Source organism: Geospiza fortis, unplaced genomic scaffold (assembly GCF_000277835.1).
Source record: "Geospiza fortis unplaced genomic scaffold, GeoFor_1.0 scaffold162, whole genome shotgun sequence".
NCBI classification, from domain to species: domain Eukaryota; kingdom Metazoa; phylum Chordata; class Aves; order Passeriformes; family Thraupidae; genus Geospiza; species Geospiza fortis.
Genome location: NW_005054316.1, coordinates 7,657,639 through 7,680,155, shown reverse-complemented (window position 1 = coordinate 7,680,155; position 22,517 = coordinate 7,657,639). Strand labels below are relative to the sequence as shown.

Genomic DNA, 22,517 nt, shown 5'->3' with positions numbered 1-22,517 from the left:
AGCAAAACCATGTTTGGTATGTGTTCCTGCTATAGCAGATGAGAGCAGTGCAGGAGCCTGTCTCCCTTGACTCATATCTCCCACCAATTCATAACACAATAATTCCTTGTTATATCTCATAAGCAAACCTACTACTGGAATATTAATATTATGATTCAGTTTTGCTTGAAATATGGTTAGTGAGCAAAGTTTGGAAAACCTTTGAGAGATTAAGACTGGAGAGGAAAGCACCCCTGCAATTGCTGAGCACTTCTTGTACTTGTGCTCCCTTAAAGAAAGTCATTTTCTCCTCTAGCATTTGTAAAGCAGTCCAGCTGTGGTGGTATTAATGAGGGAATAGAGGTAGCAGGCACTTCTCCAAAACAGCTCCTGAGCTTGTGTGTTTGTGTTGTGAAGTGAAAAGAGTCTAGGAGAACTTTATGTGGAGAAGCCCCAAGGTGGGGAAATACATTTTTAGCTCTAGGGTTACAACTGTTGTTAATGTTTGGGTGTGGTGGGGGTGGTGGGGTTCCCGGATTAGTATGTTTGCATAGCTGGCTTTTTTTGAATGTGTCAAGGGGAACCGGGATGAAGATTGAAAACTTCTTTTTTAGGGAATGTGGTTATAATTGAAAGCAAATAAACTCTTAATAGTCATCTTCAGGCACGGTGAGCTGCTTTCTAATTATGCTGATTATAATTGCTGAAAATATTCATAGAAACTGGTTTTGCTCACAAGAAGTATTCATCCCTCTGCATAGGAAGCGAGAAAAGCATGTCTTCTGCAGCAGTGGGTAGCTGTGAGAAATACAGCTGAAGCTGAGCTCTGTCCCCTGCACTGTAATTTCCAGGGCTTCCACAGATCAAATAGTGTAAAACACTTGAGTGTTTGGAGTGAGCACAGCCAGAGTTTGTCCATGATCACCACCCTGACCCTGTGTCATGCAGTCTTTGGGTATAAGCTGACTTGCTCTGCTCTTCCTCCGCTAATTGTAGATAACAGAAATAAAATTGCTTCACACAAGTGAGAGGCAAGAGAAAAGCATGACAGCTGATTTTCAGGGCAGTGATGGTCTTTGTGCAGCCCCAGAGATGCCCCGTTGGGTTATCGCAATGTGTGTGGACGTTGAGCCCACGGTAGCTTTCTGAATGGCTGGGATGCTGAGAAAAATCCCTTGGGGCTATTTCTATGGAATTTATTGACTGTTCTGCTGCAGTGCAGACTGGTTCCTGCACAGACTGAGACACTGTTTTGTAGACATTGTACCCTGAGATAAATGTATTCTCTCACCCATTGTGTGGCCTGTGTGTTGGAGACACGTACAATGGACCCTGGTAGGCACGGCTCGAGCCTTGACAAATTGAAGGTCTGTCTTTTGAGGTTCATGACAGCAGCTTGCTCACTACCTACTTTGTTAAAAGGATTACCTAACCATTGCACAATCACTATGGAGACCAGATGGTCTTTTTGCCTGTTTCTTGAGGCAAATTGAGTTCAATGTTTCCTTATGAATAGATATTAGCCCCTCAAAGGTCTCTTGTTGAATGTACTTTTTGCTCTCAGACGATGAATTCTGAATGTAAACTCACTGCTTGTTTGTGGTCTGTGCCTCTTGGATATAGGACGACAATACTGCTGGATGTTGGCAATTTGTTCAGGAGCTTGGAGCTTAGGAAGTTTGTGTGTTGTCTTCTGCTAACCTTGAATCAATAGTCTTTTTGTTCAATCCAAGTTGCATATGACACATAGAGGAGTACACTTAGCAGCGTAGGCAAATCAAACTTGCACAGGCAAGGGTATCATAAATAGCAGACATCCAAATTGTTAGAGAGAGTAAGAAAATTACAGATTTTTTTTCTTTTTTGAGTATAAGATGAAATTTCTGTGGCTTTTCCGTTTTATCAGATATCTTTGTGATAACAGGCATTAATTCATGTTTATAGGTCTGGAGCATCTCTATCATGATCTGTCTCTTCCAAGTGATTTATTTGCTAACATTTTTCTAGGCTTGCTGTTAAGACTGTTTCTAGTTCTAGTTGGCAACATTTACCTTTGCTTTTGGTAAGGTTAGCTACATACCAATGAATTAATGTAAACTCTTTCAAGGTTCTTATACAGTAGATAGCCACAAAAAGAGTCAACGAGAACAAAATCCAGCATGTTCAAATCAAGTAGCTATTCAATTGAAAATGATTAACAGAAGCCATGGAATTTAGGCAGAAAGGAAAAATTTTGGTGGTTATGTGTTAAAAATGGTTTGTAACTTAACTGTGTGTTCCAAAACTTAGTCTAACATTTTATACTACTTCTTTTATGTAAAGTGTTTCAATCCCTATGCTGCTGGTGTGATCTATGAAATCCAGATTTGGTCCTTTAGCTTTGAGTTGTAGTCTTTGTGTACTAAGTGAAGAGCCAATACTTTCAGAGGGTTAGGAAGAGCTTGGGTCTTGTTACCTTGGGGTCTGTACAATGCTTGGTGCAGCCTTTTACTTGTTTACCGGCAGATTAACTTAAAATCAGAACAAACCTAAAGAGGGAGGTTACTGAGTGGCTGCTGGAGTGAATTTCATGGTGGCCTTTCACTGCAAAGGTAATGGTTGGAATCCAGGCATGGGGAAAGATAAACAGATGCTGTGGGACATTGCTCTGATCAGTGTGGTCCACATTGTAATGGACCATTGCACAATACTGTGAACTGTAATTGGTCTCCCAAAAGGAAAACTTGAGAGGGATGAGAGTTTGTCCTGGCTCATCAGTGAGAGGAGAGAAAGACAAACAAAGAGGAGAGAAAATGAAACGTTTACTCAATGACTTATTTCTACTAATTCGATGTCAATTGTTAAAGTATGCTTGTAAAAATGTATGTCTAAATTCCAGGAATCCCCCTCATCGAATTTCTCTTAATTTGTAACTTTTGGGTTTTTTTCTTTTTTATTCATTTTACATACAGTTGGAGTAAAGTGTAAGTTGTATTTGACTGAAAACCCTTTTTTGTTCTTTTGGTGTTTTCTAGGAAGGCTGTGTGCAGCTCCATTCTGGTTTTGGCAAGCATAGTGGCTGGCCACGAAGACAATGCAGAGCATACTGACTGCTAACCGTGCCTGTGTTTGAGAACGTTCCTACAGGTTTGCTCTTTCTTTCATACTGTGATTTTAATCTAAAAGTGCTAAGGGCTTGAAGTAGGGATGTTAAAACATAGAAACTCCAGAAGATAGGTTTATGATTTTGCTGTGGCTTGTTTTGACAATTTTTTAATGAGGCAGCAGGGTATCCTCCTCCAGGTGATAGTCTGAGATTCCGTGTGTGAAGAAGCGTAGCGCTGATGGAAAAAGCATTCTGTATGTTACAAACACTGGAGATTCATTCTGAGTTACAAAAAGAACAGAACTGTCTTTTTTACTTTGGGGTGCACTTTATGCAGGTTTGAAATCTTCAGTCACCTCAGTGGGGCAATTTAACTGCTCCAGTGTGTGCTGTTCACTGCAGACACTATGAAAAACTGAAGAGCATTTCACCAAGCAAACTATGGAACTGTGCTGTGCTGAGTGAACATAATGCAGTTTTGTGCTGTAGTGGAAGATGAGGCTGTTTGCTAACCAAATTATTTTTTGTCTGATTTTTGGCATTTTTTTTTCCTTTCTCCTAGATTAGCTTCATTTAAACACATAGCTGGAGTTTACTGAACATTTTATTGAGGCAACACTTGGGTGCAAAGAAATCAGTCAAGCTGAAACTGCAGTGGGCTTGTCTGCTGGCAGAAGGGATTTCTCTGAAAGTACAGTTCACTTTACATCTAAGTTATGATTATCTTGCTGTCTCCCTTTCATTATGCCATTGTTCTTGGGAGCCAGAGATTTTGTAAGTTATAAGAAAAGGATGTTGCCAAGGGTGTGGGTGGAGGAAGGTGTTGACATGATTTCAATGGAGTTAGATTCCAGCTTTATAACAGAGGGGTAATGAACCACAGAGAAAATAGGGTTTTCTAGCTTGCCCCTAAAATAAGTTCAGTTATGAATTTAATGTTGTACATGGCTATTTAATAGCTTTTTTTTGAAACAATTGTTTCATATCATTTTTTAAATAGGCATTTTCCTGTGTAGAGGGTAAAAGTGGCCTGTTACTTTTTGCTCTTTTAGCCATTGTTTCTAATGAAACTTTTCTTAATTTAGTGGAAAATGGGGAATTCAGAAAGCCAATACAGTCTTCAGGGATCAAAAAATCATGCTGCTACTACAGCTGGTGCCAAGCAAAAGCCTTGCTCTCTGAAAATTCGCAGCATTCATGCTAAAGATGAAAAGTCTTGCTCTATGCATGGATGGGGACATACCAGCAGCGGCTCAAACTACAAATCAAGGTCCCTTGCCAGAAGCTGCCTTTCACACTTCAAGAGTAGTCAGCCTTATTCCTCTAGACTTGGTGACACTGTGATGAAGGTCTCCAAAAGCAATGTCCATGCCAAACACAGGACAAATGCCTCAGGGGACTACTGCCAAGGGAATAACATGATGTTTTTGCCAGAGAATGGTTTCCACTATATTGGCCTCCAAGCTGGAAGTAATCATGCTGCCTCTCGAGAATGCAATGGCCACATTTTAAATTGCTATGGAAAGAATGAGAGTTTTGCATCAACCTCTCCATCAGAGGACAGAAGGAGTCCTAAAGTTCTCATTAAAACTCTGGGGAAGCTGGACGGTTGCTTGAGGGTCGAGTTCCACAACAGCAACAACAGCAAGGTACCAACCGAGGAGTCCAGTGGGCCAGTGCAGTTGCTGAGGTATTCCCCTGCCTTGGAATCTAAGCCAAATAACCTGCTTGATGTCAGGAGGAACTCCAGTGCAGATTGTTCTTCAAGCCATCGTCTGTCACCTACCGATTCAAGGCTTCGGTCTAGTAAAGGGAGCTCCCTGAGCTCTGAGTCTTCATGGTATGACTCTCTCTGGGGGAATGCTGGGGATATCAATGAGCTGGACGGTTCATATTTGACCAGGAGCACTCCAGATACAAGCATCCATGCCAGTTTCCCAGCAAGTGACAAGAAGAAGTCCTTCAACCAAAGTTCATCTCTTTCCTCACTCCGAGATCTCTATAAGGATACAAATTTGGAAAGCACTCCTCCACCTGGGATCAGGCTGTCTGATGAGTATATTGACACTCCTGGTAGCCTAAGCAACCGTGTCTCCTTTGCCTCAGACATTGATGTTCCCTCCAGGGTAGAGCAGGGAAGTCCTGCACATTACAGCTCCTACACCCTCCCGTGCAGAAAGTCCAAGCCCCTCGGTGAGGATGCATCCAAGAAAGATACGTTAAAGAACAGAATGCGGCGCATCAGTGACTGGACAGGAAGTCTTTCAAGAAAGAAAAGGAAGCTGCAGGTATGTACAAACCAGCCTAAGTGTGTGAAAGTTGGTTTTTATATTCCTCTTATAAGCATAGTGATTACACGATATTTGTCTTTTTTGCAGGTTAATTACTTGCTTATCTCATTTAGTAATTTGTGGAATTTTGAGAAGTATTGCATCCCTGGTGCTCTCTGAAATGTCAGCAGCAAAAAAAGATACACATTATTTTGTGCAAATTTTCCCTTCCTATTTTCATATTTTGTCACCTCCTAAGTTAACTCCAGTCTTTGCGGCCTAATATCTCTGTGAATTTGCTTTTGAAATTGTTGCATTACTTAAAAAGTGACTTGGGGTTTAAACCTTCTTTTTATTTCAAGTATGGAAATACAACCTCTCTCTATATATGAGCTATGGATTAGCATACATTATCTGAAGAGTGTGGAAGGAGCAGTAGAAGGAGGACATTGTATGCATCTTTTCAGATGTTTCCTGTCTGTTTTACTGTTTTACACTCATGTTTTGCTTGTTGGTCCATTTCTAGCAAGGCAAGCAGCAGTATTGACCAGAGGTGCTGGTTCTGCCTCCACATGCTCTGAAGGCATTACATGGAGCAACCTCCTCCTTCCTGTGTGTCAGCTTAGTTCACCAGATGGAAAAACTTGAGTTGCCATCTGGCTCACTGGGAGATGGTAGTGTGAAGGAGATGGGAGGGGAGAGCAAGAGGGAGGGAAAGGATGTTTCTTTAGAAGAATTCAAGACTAATCCCATTAATAGGAATTTAGGATGCCTGTGGTCAGGAATGAAATTCTCATCTCTAGCTGCAGGCCCCAGAATTGGCTCTTTAAATACCAGACTGTGCCTGGTCTCTGTGTGTGAGTTTGCAAGCTGAGATGAGACCATTTTTGGATTTGGTTTGGATATTTGGTTTTTTCCCTTCCCTTTTTTTCCTGAATCTTCCCTGGTGTTTTTCATATAGGAGCAGTCACTGTGCTTCCCTAAATGAAGGATGCTCTCTTTCAGCAACATTGATGTGCTGGCCACTTCAGAAGTTTCTTGTCTCCTGTACTGGAAATTCAGACAGGTTTTGTGCTTAACCATGTGCATCTGTCATTGCAATGCGAAGCTCTGACAGACCCTTAGGCTCAGAAATGAGCTTAGCAAAATGTTTGCTGGTGTGCGTCCTGGCTGGGGGCTGCAGAACTAGGAAATGAAAATGAAAGCTGTTTATCTGCATCACTTCTTTTGTGAGTTGGTGCTCATGTACTTTATCAGATGCTGTCTTTTCACCTTCTTACTCAGCTGTGAAAGAGAGGGCAAAAAAACCTGGAATCGCTGAGGAGCCTCAGTGCTGTGTTCCAGGATTCTTCACTGATTTCAACATCTGTAGCTGCTCTGGATTTTACTGCCAGACTTTACATATGATTTCTGCATCCCAGACCTTTAGTATGTATTACTTAGTTATGACATTTTCAGAATGGCATTTGTGGTGTGCAATTCATTGCTATTTTGAATTCACTGTGCAGTGCACTGGCTTCAGACGCAGCAAGGAAATTTGGCTGGCGAGATTGCATCAAGCTTGAATCAGATTGTGGTAGAAGGAAAACAACACTAACTCCAAAAACGGTGGTTTCTTAGAAAAAGGCATAGGAAATGGTTAGTCACTGATTTTAATCAAACGAGTATCCAGCAACAGGAAGGGTAAGAGGGAGGTAGTGAATGCTTTGTAGTTTTGCAGTTCCTTGTGTGGCTTTATTGGTTCATTTCTATCTTTCATGCTTTGAGTAACCTGCTGTCTCTTCTGGGGGTCGCTGGGTTGTAGTGTGGTAGTGCTTATACTCTTAACAGGTCCTCTAGATTAGAAAGACAGAAGTGTGGTGGAAGGTTCTGATCTGTCACATGGTTGGTCCCTGTTTGTGCGACTTCATCTCGTCATGGCAGCATCTGTGCTCTGCTCTGAACAATGCGTCCCTTCCTCCGTGCATTAGTAATGACTGGCTGTGATTCACTGGGGCTGAACGTAGGTGGAAGCTGGAATATTTCCCTGTAAGTGCGCCTAAGTGCCGGTGGTGGCTGGGTAGTCCCTCCAGCTGCCCAGTGGAAACAAACCAGCCGAGCCCCCTGCTTCATGGGAGCACAGGCCTAGGAGCCACAGGCTTGGGATATTGAGGCCAGACCCCTGACACTAGAAAGGCAGTAGAGTTTAATGCCCTTTGTGAACAAATTGCAGCTTAAACACAGGTAGGATTTTCTCCATCTTGAAGGCTCCTTCCAGACTGCCTTATTCAATGCTTGCTAATACGCAGAGTAAATGTAGTTCCAGACAGTTTGTTCTGATGTCAGTATTACCTTCTACATTAGTTATTCTTTCCTATTTTTTAATCTGTTATGATTTATTTAAAGGGAGAAATGTTGTCTTTTCTTGGCCTGCATTTGTGGGTATACAGACTTTCCTTGGTCTCCTGTGTTAAGATTGGAAATCTATTTCCTTTTCACTCTGGCACCCTTCCTCCTCATCTGTTTTAAATCATCCACAAACAGATTTGCATATGGGATATTCCAGAGGAGTTCTTGGTTTTGCCCTGTCCAGTTACTTGGATGTTTCCTTATGTCTGCTTGATCTGATGTATCCTGGAATTGAATTTACTTTCTATTAAAGATCTTGCATCAAAACTTGCAATAATCTTTTCCAAGACCTAGTTTTCTTTGCATGAGGATGTCCCAAAGTGTTCCCTCAATGCATCACTGCAGCATACATCTTCATTTAGTTTAATCTGTGCTGAAATGGCATTGGGGTGATGCTGAGTTGCAATTCAATGTGTGTGAGCTGAAAAGTGTGTGTGATGTATGTGAGACCTGTGAACAGAATTTAGGCAGACTTGCTGCACAGCCAGATATGGCTAAAGATGGTGGTGTAACCTCTGTGCAGCTCTTTAACATGGAGGACATCAGCAATTTCTGTGTAAAATGAAAATCCATCCACCAGAAACAGCTTCTGAAGAAAGGTTCTTGAGATAAGTAAAATAGCCTCACTTCAGGAATCATATTCAAAATTTTATGACTTTATAAGCCAGAGCCCTGATGTGGGCTGTAAAGAGAATTTAAAAGAAAAGTACGTTAAAAGAATGTATTTATTTGACTTGAGGACTGGTATTAGATTCTCCTTTTAGCATGGCTCCTAATGAATGTAGCAGGCTGCGTTTTTCCTGTGCTGCTCTTTACAGCTAATTATTATGTGTGCCACTTTGTCTAATTGGTATCTTAGCCACTTCGTCTTTTGCCATGTCTTTAGCTATTCCAGAGTATATCTCAAACATTGAGAGATCTCCTTGAATGCAGCTGAGCAGAAACAGAGATCTATCATCACTAGATTCAACAGAGCAAGAACCAGCAGAAAGTCGCCTGGCAGGGAAATCACCTGGAGCAGCAACTTAGGTCAAACCTTTTCAGTAGTGGCAGATATTGCTACAATGACAGCCTTCTCAAGGACCAACAGAGACTGGCAGACTCTGACAATTCAGTTCTTTAGGAAAAGAAAATACAATTGATGGTGTCCTGGTGAAGTGTATATATTAATTTTGGATTCTTTATCCATTTTCTCTATTCTGGTACTTCCTCATTCCTACCCTTTCTATGTGTAAGGAGAAAATATAGGATTTGTTTAGTGGCTGGTCATTGACAGGTTGCATCCCACACTTTTCCTTAATGTTTGCTGTTCTAGTGGTGAGTTTTCACAACAGACCCCTTCTATGTATTTGCTTTGTGTTGTGTCTCTTACTAGTGCTTTGGGACTAAAAGAAATACATATTCTTAATAAGCTGTACACTAATGTTTTCCAGGGGACACTAGCAGTTCCTGGAGAATAGTCAAACAATTAAAATGCTGGATTTTGGCACACAAGTACCAAAGTAATTAAAACAAGGGTGGAGAAAGCTTTCAGTTTCCCCTTGAAATGCAGATCGCCAGCGCAGTTGTACGATCCATGTTCTGCAGTTGCTTTGTGGCATAAATGCATTACATGTGGGATTTTATCCTGGTTTGCCCCCCCATGTGCCTTTTACCATATAAAAATCAGTTAAACTGTTGATGTTTAGGGAGTAACTCTGGGCAACACTGATTAACACTCTGCAACAAGATTTGAGGAAGGTGCTCCTTTACCATGAGAATTGGATCACCAGACAGTGATCTGAAAGGCCAGACTTGAAGTTCAATGTACTATAGGGGACTGTGGGTCTCAGGTCAAACTGGCTTTTGTGAGGCCACAAGCAGCAGTGTCCTGCTGCTGGAAAAGTGGTTTGTCTGGCATTGCCTGGGAGGGTGTGCAATCCCAGTCTTGGCAGCATACCAGAGGTCCTGATGCTACCAGAACATAGCACAGCTTTTCTGCTGCAGATTTGAAGAGCATCAAGTAAGAAGCAAAGAAACAAAAAAGTAGCTGGTTTCAAAGCTGTTCGGGAGAACAGCTCCCAGGAGACCAATGTTTATTTACTTTGTTCTTAGTACAGTAGTCTGTGAGAAAATAAATGCTTTTAGAGAAACAGTCTAAACTTGAAAGTATAATGGCTTTATTATTACTGAGAGTAATAGCTTCACTTCTTGAAAAGTTTATTGCAATATCTTCTTTTTTCTTCCCTTCTACTCTTACTGCAAAAGGCAACATGTCTTTTGTGTTTTAGGTTCTTAAATCTTGGTTGCTTTTAAATAGCATTGGCAACGCTTGAGTTCAGAAGACAAAAATGGCTTCTTAGGATGAATGGTGTGGTTCTCAACAGTGAAGTTAGTCCAAGGAGCTCTGTTTTGGGTAGTAGGAAAATCCCTGTCCATCACTGGAGCCTGGGAGAGTTGGGATCAGACAGCATATTACTTGGAAAGGCTTAAAAGAGAAAAGGTCCAAACTGCCAACAAAGTCCCACGTTGACAAGCAGTGGCAAGAAATGGGCCTACTCTAGCATCCATATCAAAGGCAAAATTGAAGTCATACCATCAGGCCTGATTATTTCAAATAAAATTAGCCAGCCCTCTCAGTCCAAGGGATGAAGTTGCACAGTGCAATTAGGAGAAAGGCCTGCCAGTGCTTGATGGGATGAGCAAACTTTCAGGGTGTTCCCAGCAGCTCAGAAAATACACAGCTCTGCAGTCTGGAGACTGGATTTAAGCCAGTCATCAAGTGTGTCTTTCTTTTTTTAAATCACATATTGGTTTAGATTAGATTTTAGTCAATTGATCAATTCTAACAAGCTTAAAATATTCTTTACTTTTGACCTTTTTTTTTGTTTGTTAAGCACCATTTGTATGACAAATAGAAAGTGGAGGTTAAAATCAGCCTTGTTGTGTTGAAGCTAAACCTGGCCACCTTGCACAAATGTGATAGCACCAAAGTATCGAAAACCCTGTAATAATAAAAAAACCTGTTGTGACGCTACTCCTGCTTGTACTCAGACAGATGCCAAACCTGGTGCCTGCATTTCAGATGGAAGATGTAGTTGTCTCCTGGAGTACTTCAGGTTTCAGACAGTAGTTTCTAGTGAAATTTGAGATTACTCAAAGCATGCTGGAATTACCAAAGTGCTCAGATTAGTGGATAGGGTTTAATGGGGTTCTGCTGAAAAAACTGAATGGTAACAGTGGTGGTGTCAGTGGCTGAGGCAAAGGCTGTGATGTAATGGTGAAAAGATGAAGGAACTGGAAGTGGCTAAACATGAAACAAATTTAATTGACAAATGAGGTGTGTCTTTTGGTCGTAGCTGTGGTGACTGATCACAGATAAATTCCTTTTATGCACAGGAGCCAAAGTGTAAAGATGGGAGTGACTACTTTGACAGCAGAATGGACAACTTCACTACAGACACACTAGCACCATCACAGCTCTCCACTTTACTGTGGTCTCCTGGCTCCAGCCATACCCTGTCCCAGAGAAGCGAGTCCACCAATGCTGTCAGCAGTGATGCCTTGAGGCAGAACATTTATGAGAACTTCATGCGAGAGCTGGAGATGAGCAGGATGAACTTAGAGAACACGGAGACCTCGTCGGAAACAGAAGACTCCAGTGGCGAGTCCCTTAGCTCCTTGGAGCAGCTGGATTTATTGTATGAGAAAGAGCAAGGAGTGGTGCGCAAGGCAGGGTGGCTGTTCTTCAAACCCTTGGTGACTCTGCAGAAGGAGAAGAAGCTGGAGCTGGTCACACGACGGAAGTGGAAGCAGTACTGGGTTACACTCAAAGGTAAAACCACCACGCTGATCCTTCATCTTGGCAGCAGCAGTTCTTTCTGTTGTGCCTCAGCATCATTTCATGCATGCTGGCTTCTGTTACCAGATTTAGGGGGATCAGAAAATAACACCTAACTTTACAAGGTCTACCCACCAGCTAAAGTGGAGCTTGTGCCTAGGCAGCCCACTGAACTGAGGTGCTGCTCAAAGTCTTTGGGATTGTGTGCAGCCTTGTGTTTCATATCATAGTGGGAATTGTTTTGTCTGACTTCCTAATTTGTATGTTCACATCAGACTGGGGAGTTAGAAGATGCTTTTGGACATCAAAGACCAAACTGAACCAAAATTTAAGGGTCAGGAGAAGTTGCTGGTGCCCAGTTCCTTGTTAGAGACACACAGTTCCTTAGGCTTTGTTATGAAATTTACTGAAGGATGGGGTAGTTTATTGTAAAAAAGTTTTTTTCATTTCTATCACATTAGGTGGCAATATAATGGAGAGGTGAACTCCCGGGTGCCAGAGCCTTTACACAGAGAAGTGTCTGTGGTTCAGAGCAGGGGAAGCTGAAGTGGTGCCCAAGGGAACCATTCCCAGGAGTTGAAGGTCTCCCTCCTTTCCCTGAGTGGTCTTCCACATTCTCTGCTCCCAGCAATACCAACCCCTTCTGGCTTTTGGCACGCCCAGCTTCCCATCTCCTGCAGCTGCTCCTGTTGTGAAAACAGCCCCATGGAGGGGAATCCACTCAAGGGGGCTGCTGCAGGTGTGATTGTTGTGCTCCATTGGTGCTCAGAGGGTGCTGTGAGACGTGTACAGGTGTCAGGAAATGTGAGAAGGAAAATAATATCTGTTGTGGGGAGGAAGGGAAATTTAATGGGTGAGTTAATATGCCTTTTTTAAATTTTGAATTGCACCCAAAGGATTTGTCTTTCAGTAAATATGATACTAAGTTAATGAGCAAGGAAATGATCAAGCTTGATCATTTCCTATCATATCTGGGACTAGAGAAGAGAAAATGGCAACTTTCCCACAGGTTGCCCTTTTTAAAAGTGTGCATGAGTGTAGACCTGAAGAAAAATGAACAGCAAGTCCTGGTAATGTTCTGCTTGATAGTGCTGATTGAAAAGAAGCAAACTTACTAGAATGAGGCAATTCTGCCTAAAAATTCAGAGACTTGTTATCAAGGGATCAAAATGTAGGCAGGCTTAGCAGTTTAAATCACTTGCCCTGATAGCATCATCAGATAGCATGATTCATGCTTACAAGCAGGGCATACAAAGGGAAAAACAGTACCTGAATTCCACCCTCTTATTGTGTGTGTTTGTGTTATGGAGTGTGAATATAGTTTAATCTGCCTCTTCTAAAATTCAGTTTCTAAACAATTCTGTCAAAACTCTAAACTGAAGTATGTTATATACTAGTAGTTTGTGCATTTCTGGGATAATGAAGCTCTGGCAAGCAATTTAGGTGCTTCATGTTCATTTTTTTGGCTATAAAATTGGCTTATTGGTGACCTTGGAAAAATTGTGTCTCTTCTTAGTTCCTGAATTTCCACAGGTACAAAAAAAGGAGCAATAAAGTTCTTTGTAAAAAGCTTTATTAACTTCTAACATTATAACTGTTAGATACAACGCTTTTTACTTCAATGGTTGATCTGGCTGCATTCATGGTACAGAGTCTTGTGCACTTTGCTAGCTGTTTTAAATATACATTCCTAATTTCCTTGATCTCTTACCTTTATTGTCCTGTGGAGACTTCTGATTCCAAAATAAACTTGCCTGTCTGGATATCAAGGCATAATTCTGTTTTCATAATTGCTATATCAAGATCAAGGCACTTGCTTTGGTTTTCTTTATACAGATTTTTGAATGAATCAGTATTTAATTTGTTTTTGAAGTTTAAATAGCCAAGATATTTTAAAGCATGACTCTAAATATGTAAATGGAGAACAGCATGTTTATTTGCACTCCGTTGAGATGTATTTAATTATAAATATGCAGAAGGCTTATAACCATCTAGTTACCTACCAGACTTAAAAGTATACGTCTTGAGGCCTCTACTCCACTTTCAGGGCCACCAAGACCTGAGCCTGAATAGTAACTGTGTACCAAGAGAAACTCTCTTTTCCATCTGTCCTGTGCAATTAGTTTCCTTTAACTAAGGAAATTGCTTTCCCTTTGCTCTCTCTCTTCAGCTCAAGTTTTAATTAAAATATTTGGACAATAATCGGTCCCTGTGGGTCTGACAGAGCTTATGAAACTAGCAGCTTCCAGGGATCACTGGACTTGACCTAAAGATATACCTGGGGTTCCATACACCCAAGCATACGTACATGCCTTTCAAAATTTTTTATTTGTGTACATATAAATTCTCATGATAAAACATGAGTTATCTTGAGTTAGAGCAAATAGGGGAAATACAGGAATATGGAAATATTTTAAAATAAATCTTAAAAACTTTAAACTTCTGCACTTTCCTAAAATGCAGAATACAAGAGAAGACTTGGTTTTGTTTGTTTAGTTTGCCCTGTTATGTTCAAATGACATTTCTGTTATGCAGAGTGTTACAAACCATGTCCTTTTTTCCAGCTGCAGAGATCTCCCAAGTGTTTCAGTGGCATAAAGAAGATAAAGTGAGGACTGCCCAATGGAATAGATAGGACCAACTCTATAGGATTTGTTCTTACCCCAAATATTCTGCCAGTAACTTTCGACAATAATAGGAAAAGGTGCAGTTATGTAGTATAGAGGTATTTCTATGTATTGGATTCCTTACTCTAAAAACTTTTCAGTCAACGGATGATTTGATCAGAAATCTCTGATATGGGTTTCCCTTTGTAATGGTATTTTAGAAGTACCCTTCAGTCCATGACCCCTTGAACAGGCAAATCAGTGCGTTTGGAGGACAGTGGGTTATAACGAGGCAGGAAGGAAAGGCTGTCAGGGATGGAGGGCACAGGCCCTTCTTGAGCCAGCATTGCTGCCAAAGGCAACATGGCACTGTAGTCATACTGCTGTGGGCTAGGATCAAGTGTCCTCTGCTGGGATCAAGTCTCCTCCACTCTCCTCCAGAAGTAATTCCACGTGTTATACTTGGGCTTGCCGTCATCAAGGATGAAGTTTGTTTTCTGGATGCAAGCTTCATACCTTAGATATTACACTATTTACAAGACTGAACATGCTCAAACTCAGCCCTTTTAAACTGTTTTTAATTACTCAGAATTGTCTGAGTCTCCAATTTTCAGCTAGATTGAAGGAAATCTGGTTTAAATTTGAGAAGTTTATTCACTAAGCATGTTGTATGAAGACAAAGGGTTCTGCAAATCTTTTCAACAAATATGAAGATTTCTTAAGTGGCTGTTATGAGAGAGTTGGTTCAATTTAATAAAGAAACACAAAAGCTGATTTAACTAAGCAGGAGTTAATCTCTTCTACATGCCTTAAAATTTTAATAGACTGAATTTATTGATAGAATATTGTGGGTTAGAAGGGACCTTTAGTCCAGCTCCCCTGCCATTGACATGGACGTCTTTCACTACAACAGATTGCTCAAACCCCATCCTACCCTAACCCTTGGATGCTTCCATATTGAGGTGTCCTGATTTATTTATTAAGTCCATAAATGTGTTTTGTGGCCCTGTTAGATGTCTGTTTCAACTTTTCATTGGCAAATTGATCATTAACTGTTTTTCTGTGTAGAAGATCTTCCTTTTTTATCTGTTTGGGAAGAGAGGCAGAAGGGTGTCTCTGAAGGGTGTCTTAATTCACAAAAACATTATATAATGTTGGGAGATCCAAAACTTACTTTCTCCTCGTGTTTTTTTTTGTCCCTCTGAACTGCAAAAGGCTGTACTCTACTGTTTTATGAGACCTATGGAAGGAACTCAATGGAGCAGAGCAGTTTGCCTCGATACGCCCTGTTTGCAGAAGACAGTATAGTTCAGTCTGTTCCAGAACATCCCAAGAAAGAAAATGTGTTCTGTCTCAGCAATTCTTTTGGAGATGTCTACCTATTTCAGGTAACAGGATGCATGCATACCTTGCTGGTTGTTTCCATTTTAGGATGTGTTTGTGAGTCTACACATGTATCTATATGATTGTATGTACACATGCACACACACATCATGCTTGTGCCTTTGACTTAAAAATAAAACCACAACTGCACTGTTGCATTACACTATTATAATATTAAATATATTATATGACTTCAGGTATTACACCAGTTCGCTCAGTCAATTATGGTTCAGAAACAAAAAGAACAAGGATCATAAATCTGCAAGAAGCTCTGGGTACCTGGTTGATCACAAGCTTCTAAAAAATCAACTTTCTTTCAATTTTTTTCACATCTATTAGCATTCCACACGTACAGAATAGTGTGCTCAAACCTGAATCTGCTGGCCACAGAGAGTTTGCTTGAGCAAGATACTCAAGAAAGAGAACTAAAAATAATCAAAATACCTGGGCTGCTCAAGGCCACCACTGGAAATGTCAATAAAGAACAGTGTTTTGTGGAACTGCCTGCATAGAAACATGTTGATTCATAGGCACACTTGTACATATCTCCAGAGATACTTCATGCAGATTGCATTCTCTTTACCTCGATGTTGCCTCTCCACTAACTTGGCACTTTTTAAGTAAGCAAATACCTCACATATAAAATCTTCTCTGCTGTTGCAGCAGTGAAGAAAGTTTGTCTTTGATATCTGGTAGGGTTTACTTTAGTTATCTGAAGGGATGAAAGATGCCAGTCACATCTTTCCCACAGCTTATGTGGCTCTTGTCCTTCTGGGGATTTTAGACCTTGCAGGTCTAAGAAGCAGAAGCTGAAGTTTGGAGACAAATCATGACGGAGTGTAGGAAAATCTCAGACTACCTTTATTTGCTCAGTTCTAAAGAAAACTTTATTTCATTTGGTTAAGATAAAGTGCCTAAGACAACAGTGAGCCCATCAAGCACTTCATACCCTAGAGCTGTTGATTTTATTTTTCTCTTACCTGCTCATAACGTTGCACCATTGATTGGTTTCACAGGCAACAAGTCAGACGGATCTGGAAAACTGGGTTACCGCCGTACATTCAGCCTGTGCTTCCCTCTTTGCAAAGAAGCTTGGGAAAGAGGACACTGTCAGGCTGCTGAAAAATCAGACCAAGAGTCTCTTCCAGAAGATTGACATGGATGGCAAAATGAAAAAGATGGCAGAGTTGCAGCTCTCAATTGTTAGCGATCCAAAAAACAGAAAGGCCATAGAAAATCAGGTACTGGAAACAATTTTTTTTATAAGAGCATATTTATCATTAATTATTGCTTTGGTCTCTATTTGTGATTTCTAGGCCTGAGAGTAATTGTCTTAGGCATAACTGGCACAGTAGTTGTAATTATTGCCAGGTTTCTACAGCAATCCAGAGCAGTGCAGGAGGCAGGCTCCTCAAAGCTGCGCATCAGACTGTTCTGTTTCAACAGTACAAAGCTTTTTCTTGTCTTTTCTGTGAAAATGTAATTAATTTTTACTGTTTTATGTTAATAAGATCTAGCTGTTACATTGCATACCACAGAATATACAGTATGTTCTGTGAATAATTTATTATTGTATTGCAGAAGAGATTGGAGAGTAGGTGCTTGGCAGTATTGTTCTGCACCTTAAGACAGCGCATGAAGAATACTTAGTCCTCCGTCCGACTTTATTTGTGTAGTGGCAGACAAAACCACGTGCTTCTAGTTGAGATTTAGCCATGACTAATGATCACCTGATTGTCTGTGTGGTGGTGAACAAACATGAAGCCTTACTCTGCTCTCAGTTCTGGTATGTGAACCAGGAGTCACTCCAGGGATACCTTACGGAAGTACGTCGTGCAGTGTTGATGTCTTGCCCATGCCCCCAGTTTTGCAGATAGTAACAGGCAAAAGATGCTTTACTTATTTAGACGTGCTTGGTGTTCAGTCAACAACCTCGCTATCCATGGCTTCTTCTGCACTAAACTTGTCTAGTAGTTTAGCCTATGTAAGTCTGTGGACTGAGGCTGCTGTATCTTTAGTTTTATTAGGCCATTTACAGAAGACTTCTGATAATTTGAACTGATTGACTGGTCTTTGAGAGCCTTTCCAGTCAGAGTAACTATTCCTCTCTCAGTACTTCATGCTGCATATTATGGCCCCTTGAGTAGCGAATGAGGTTTACTTCCTTTGAACCAATACAGCATAATTATTTTTCTTTTGTTAACCAAACACTTGTAGTTTCAGCGATTTGATGATTATAATATTTAAAATTCTTACTCTACTGGCTTGGACTTGATGAAGAGCAGACTGAGTAGTACTGACGTCACTGCCAAGCTCTTGTAGCACACTTGAGTCTGAAGCTATATGAGCAGAGTTCAAATAACATGCAGGTTTGTGTAGGGATTTGCAGTGCAGATGCTCATAAGCCCTTTCTTTGAGTGCTCAGATGTTCATAATTTATTTCCAGGTCACTTTATTTCATGGTCCAGAGCTGAGTGAGGTGAATGGAGGAGGAAAAATGTTAAGCATCCTTTTATTGCAGTAGGCTTTGAGACTTAGAAGAATATACAGATTTCTATAGATGTCTAGTGCTTGTAACATGTGATGCACTGAGGAAAAATCCTGGTGTATATTAGCTTAATTTATCCCTCCCTCATCGGATATGCCTGTTAGTAATTAATTTAGAGTTAGCTGAAGAGTATTAATGATCTATCTTAATATCTGCTAATTAGGTGTTCTGTCCTTGAAGAATGGTCATTGTTTTCCAGCTCTGTAAGAAATTGGCTTCATTCTGTAGAACTGAAATCCATCTTCTGGGCTGCAGAAGATTTATTCCTGTTAATCTTCTGTCTATGTGTGTCTCAGAACATTGAATGGGGGCAGACCATTGACACAATGAATGAAATGGATCACTGCAAGCATCCAGTAGTTGGCAAAGAATAAATTTTTAGCACAAATTTTCTCCATTCTTGATCCCTTTGATCTCTTTAAAATCTCTCCTTACAATTGCCTAAGGTTTGCTGGCAAAGTCACTTCAGAGAAAAATAGATAGATAATTCAATTGCCTAATCTTCTAATTTGTTGTCTCAGATTGGCTTTTGCAAAGAAAAAAGAAAATCTTGATGCAATTAGTGACTGAGAATTCTTAATATACTTAGTAATGTAATGATTTTGAGAAAATGTCATACCTGAGGGAATAGTTTGCATATATGTAGCTATAGTTGTTTAGTAACTGTGGTTGTTTAGTTGTCTTCTGCCTATTTTGAGAAACAAGAAAATATAAATTCTGGTTTTGGTTTTGTGTAAATTTGATGATGTGTCAGTCATGGAGCAGATATTATTCCTCCACGCTGAATTACGTAGTATTGCCAATACTGTATTTCTTAAGAATGCATTCTGTGCTGGAAATCGTCACTGGTGATTTATTTTGGGAAGCCAGCGGAAACAGTGTGATTGAGTTCAGAAGGACTGTGGTGTTTTTTTACATAAAAAGAATTTATTTTCACTGGGGAATGATCTTGGAAACTCTGATTTCTATAGCCTTTCTCCTTTTCCTTCCTCAGAAAAGCAACAACCAAATGTCAACTTGCTCTTTCACTTCTGTATTGACTTAACACCCATACTTCTATGCTGAAGGCTTAATAATTCTCAGGACTTTAAAAGCAAGCAAAGCCTTTTTTTATTTCACAATTTCTACCACCTGAAAGACAGTTGTACTAAGGAAACCTGCACTTCTAAAGTTGCTGTGGGTATTTTGATATACTTTTACATGCTTTTTTTTGGTGTCCAGCAATTAGGCTAAAGAAACTCATCCAGTATTGTCTGGTAAATTTTGTGAGTTTGAAGGCAATCAATTGATAAAATCAGTGCTAAACAGAAGTGCAAACAAACAAACAACAACAAAGACAAAGAAATCATTGTTTTTCTAGAGAAATTGTTGATTTATATGCTATCAAATCTGTTTTATATGGTATCAAATGTTGTTTATATGCTATCAAACTGGTTGGAAGTGTTTTCAGTCTTGTGGCTTACATGAGGGATTCTCTCTAGCTGGGTTTACTGGCATAATAATAATAGACTTTTAAGTATTTAAGAGAAAATTGTAGCCCTTCACAAAGCTATTGGTAATGCTGGTCAGTTTAGAAGAGATCAGTGAAGCATCTACAAGATGGCAATGTGGCTGGAAATCTGGAGTCTGCACATGCTACCTGCAGCCATGTATGTTTATTATTACTATGTGAAATAAATAGGCTGTGTGTGATGGTATTCTCCCACCATGTAACTTCTCCCCTCAAGCGAAGACAATTAGGACAAAAGGTAGCAAGTTTGAAAATCTCCTGGTGCTGAGATGAATTTCAAAGCCTTTCTTTAAAAATTTTTTAATTTTGCTAGATGTTTAACCTGCTAGAGAAACCACAGTGTTTGCTGTGAATACAGAGCCCTGTAGTGAAAGGGATTGTTAGCATTTATTCAGATAATAATCTCTCTCTTAACAAAGAGAGCTCTTTTAACAAAATATTGCACATTAAAGTCAGAAGTGAAGCTGCCTCTGCCTGCAGAACTGGTTTTAATGGGGTGGAAAATCTATCTCGCAAGAGAGACCACTGCAGCCCTTGTGTAATTGTTTCTGTACTTGGTACATAAGTCTATCCTGATGTCTCACTTTGGAACAATAGCATGATTAATAGTTGCTTGAAAGCATTATGGAGTTTTGTCTTCAAATTTTAATATGTTGGCATAATCATGTTTTCCAAGCTATTCAGAGGTTTCTGATGTAATTCATATTTTCTCTGCATATAATTCTTAACTTTTCAGAGGGTTAGGAGCATGTGTATTTACTTGCAGGCACTGAAATGGTGAAGCATTAGTGAGAAGAACAGGAACATGCTTTTTTTGGAGATACTTTTTTGTAAGTTTTCATATGTGTTCTCCACCTAAAAGTAGTTTGTCTGTTGCCATTAAAAAAAAAGGATCAGTAAGATGGTGGTCTGCTTATTCTGGGTAGTCATTAAATCAATTAGTATCTTTCTTTCTTTCTTTCTTCCTTCCTTCCTTCCTCCCTTCCTCCCTCCCTCCCTCCCTCCCTCCCTCCCTCCCTCCCTCCCTCCCTCCCTCCCTCCCTCCCTCCCTCCCTCCCTCCCTCCCTCCCTCCCTCCCTCCCTCCCTCCCTCCCTCCCTCCCTCCCTCCCTCCCTCCCTCCCTCCCTCCCTCCCTCCCTCCCTCCCTCCCTCCCTCCCTCCCTCCCTCCCTCCCTCCCTCCCTCCCTCCCTCCCTCCCTCCCTCCCTCCCTCCCTCCCTCCCTCCCTCCCTCCCTCCCTCCCTCCCTCCCTCCCTCCCTCCCTCCCTCCCTCCCTCCCTCCCTCCCTCCCTCCCTCCCTCCCTCCCTCCCTCCCTCCCTCCCTCCCTCCCTCCCTCCCTCCCTCCCTCCCTCCCTCCCTCCCTCCCTCCCTCCCTCCCTCCCTCCCTCCCTCCCTCCCTCCCTCCCTCCCTCCCTCCCTCCCTCCCTCCCTCCCTCCCTCCCTCCCTCCCTCCCTCCCTCCCTCCCTCCCTCCCTCCCTCCCTCCCTTCCTCCCTCCCTCCCTCCCTCCCTGTAGTGGTCTCCAGCTTTTTACAAAGAGCATAACTTCACTGCTTTGTTTTTAAAATTTGCTTGACTCTTTCTCTTTTCTCTCACATTTGAAGAAGGATGATTGGAATAGGTCTGGAAATTTATTCTTCAGCCTCCACAAAGCTCAAATTTCATGTCTTAACTTTCTATAAAACATCTGATGAAATATTTTCTGACATTGAAATCCAAATTCTCAACAACACTCAAAGACAGTCTTTTCAGGGAACTTTGCTAACACATGCCATCATTGCTGCATGCAAATTCAGCTGGAATCTCAATACATAGTACCTTTTCATTCTTCCATATCCTCTTAACTAAAAAAAAAAATTAAATGTCCAAGCTTGTTAGAACAGACCTTCAGTTTGTGTGGTCTTTGAACTGGCTAAAGCAGATCTCTGCTTCCTGAGAGGCTGGTTCAATATCTTTCCAGATGTTACTCTTCAGTAACATTTTACTTCGTTATACCTTCCCTACATCATTAGCAAAGTACTTCTCTTTAGCAGTAGTAGACTGGAAGTGAATTGAGTAGGCAGACAGAAGGTTAGGGAAGATCATCTCCATTCTCTCTGCACTGTTGTTACTGTTTTACAGATTTGTGAATTTCCCTCTTTGTTTTGCAAAGATTTAGCATAAGATAATAAAAAATTAGTGTGGAGTTGTATTGCATTATCTCATACAATGGAGCTGGTGGGGTAGCCTGTTCAGAAAGGGATAGTGGTCTGGGTTTTGGAGAGGGCAGCTGGATAACAAAATTCATGGGCTTCCTTACTTACATCCCTAGCTATAGGCATACATGTGGTACCACCAATTTTCATTGGATTTTCAACAAGACGTAACACACGTGTCCAATTTCGTGCTGTCAGTGATATTGGGAATAAGATTAGCTCTGTCTATTTCAGTTAAAAATTATGAAAATTCTGTTCTTCCAATGCATCTAAAATGATGACATTTATTGAAAAAGCCCCCTCCATTGTCTTATTATTTCAGGAAGATTTCTTAACCTTTTTTAAGTCACCATGCAGATGGAGAATAAAGTGTTGCTAATTTCACGAGTGTTGTTGTACTCTTTTACAATGCCTTCTTTATTTCTTTAAACTAGAAGTTATGATAGCATCTCAGTAGTGTTTTTTAAAATAATGTAATTTCTGGAAGAGTGATGGTTTTGCTTCTTCGAGTTCTCTTTAGGAAGTAATGACAATAAAAATCTATTCCCTGTCCCCAGAAACCAAGTGACTCATTTTTCCAGATGGATACAATATGAATTGCGTCTGAGAACCAGGGACTGGAATGCAAAGAGTTTGGTGTTGTTTGTAATGTGGTTGAAAAGCTGTACATATAAAACAGCAGCAGAAGTTTCCTCTCAATCCACAGAGTTCCCTACATCAGCCTGCAGAGACAC

The 22,517-nt window shown here is 40.8% G+C and overlaps 1 protein-coding gene across 5 annotated transcripts in view; it reads left to right on the top strand.

The window, feature by feature from the left end:
• TIAM2 (TIAM Rac1 associated GEF 2) overlaps positions 1 to 22,517 on the top strand; it is a 135,721-nt gene that overhangs the window by 44,658 nt on the left and 68,546 nt on the right. For all 5 annotated transcript variants that reach the window (XM_031056295.1, XM_031056297.1, XM_031056298.1 and 2 more), the window contains 5 exons: positions 2,994 to 3,105; positions 4,150 to 5,352; positions 11,101 to 11,536; positions 15,364 to 15,536; positions 16,548 to 16,772. In XM_031056295.1, the coding sequence (XP_030912155.1) occupies positions 4,156 to 5,352; positions 11,101 to 11,536; positions 15,364 to 15,536; positions 16,548 to 16,772 (2,031 nt within the window). In that variant the 5' untranslated portion in view covers positions 2,994 to 3,105; positions 4,150 to 4,155. The remainder of the gene's footprint in view (positions 1 to 2,993; positions 3,106 to 4,149; positions 5,353 to 11,100; positions 11,537 to 15,363; positions 15,537 to 16,547; positions 16,773 to 22,517) is intronic.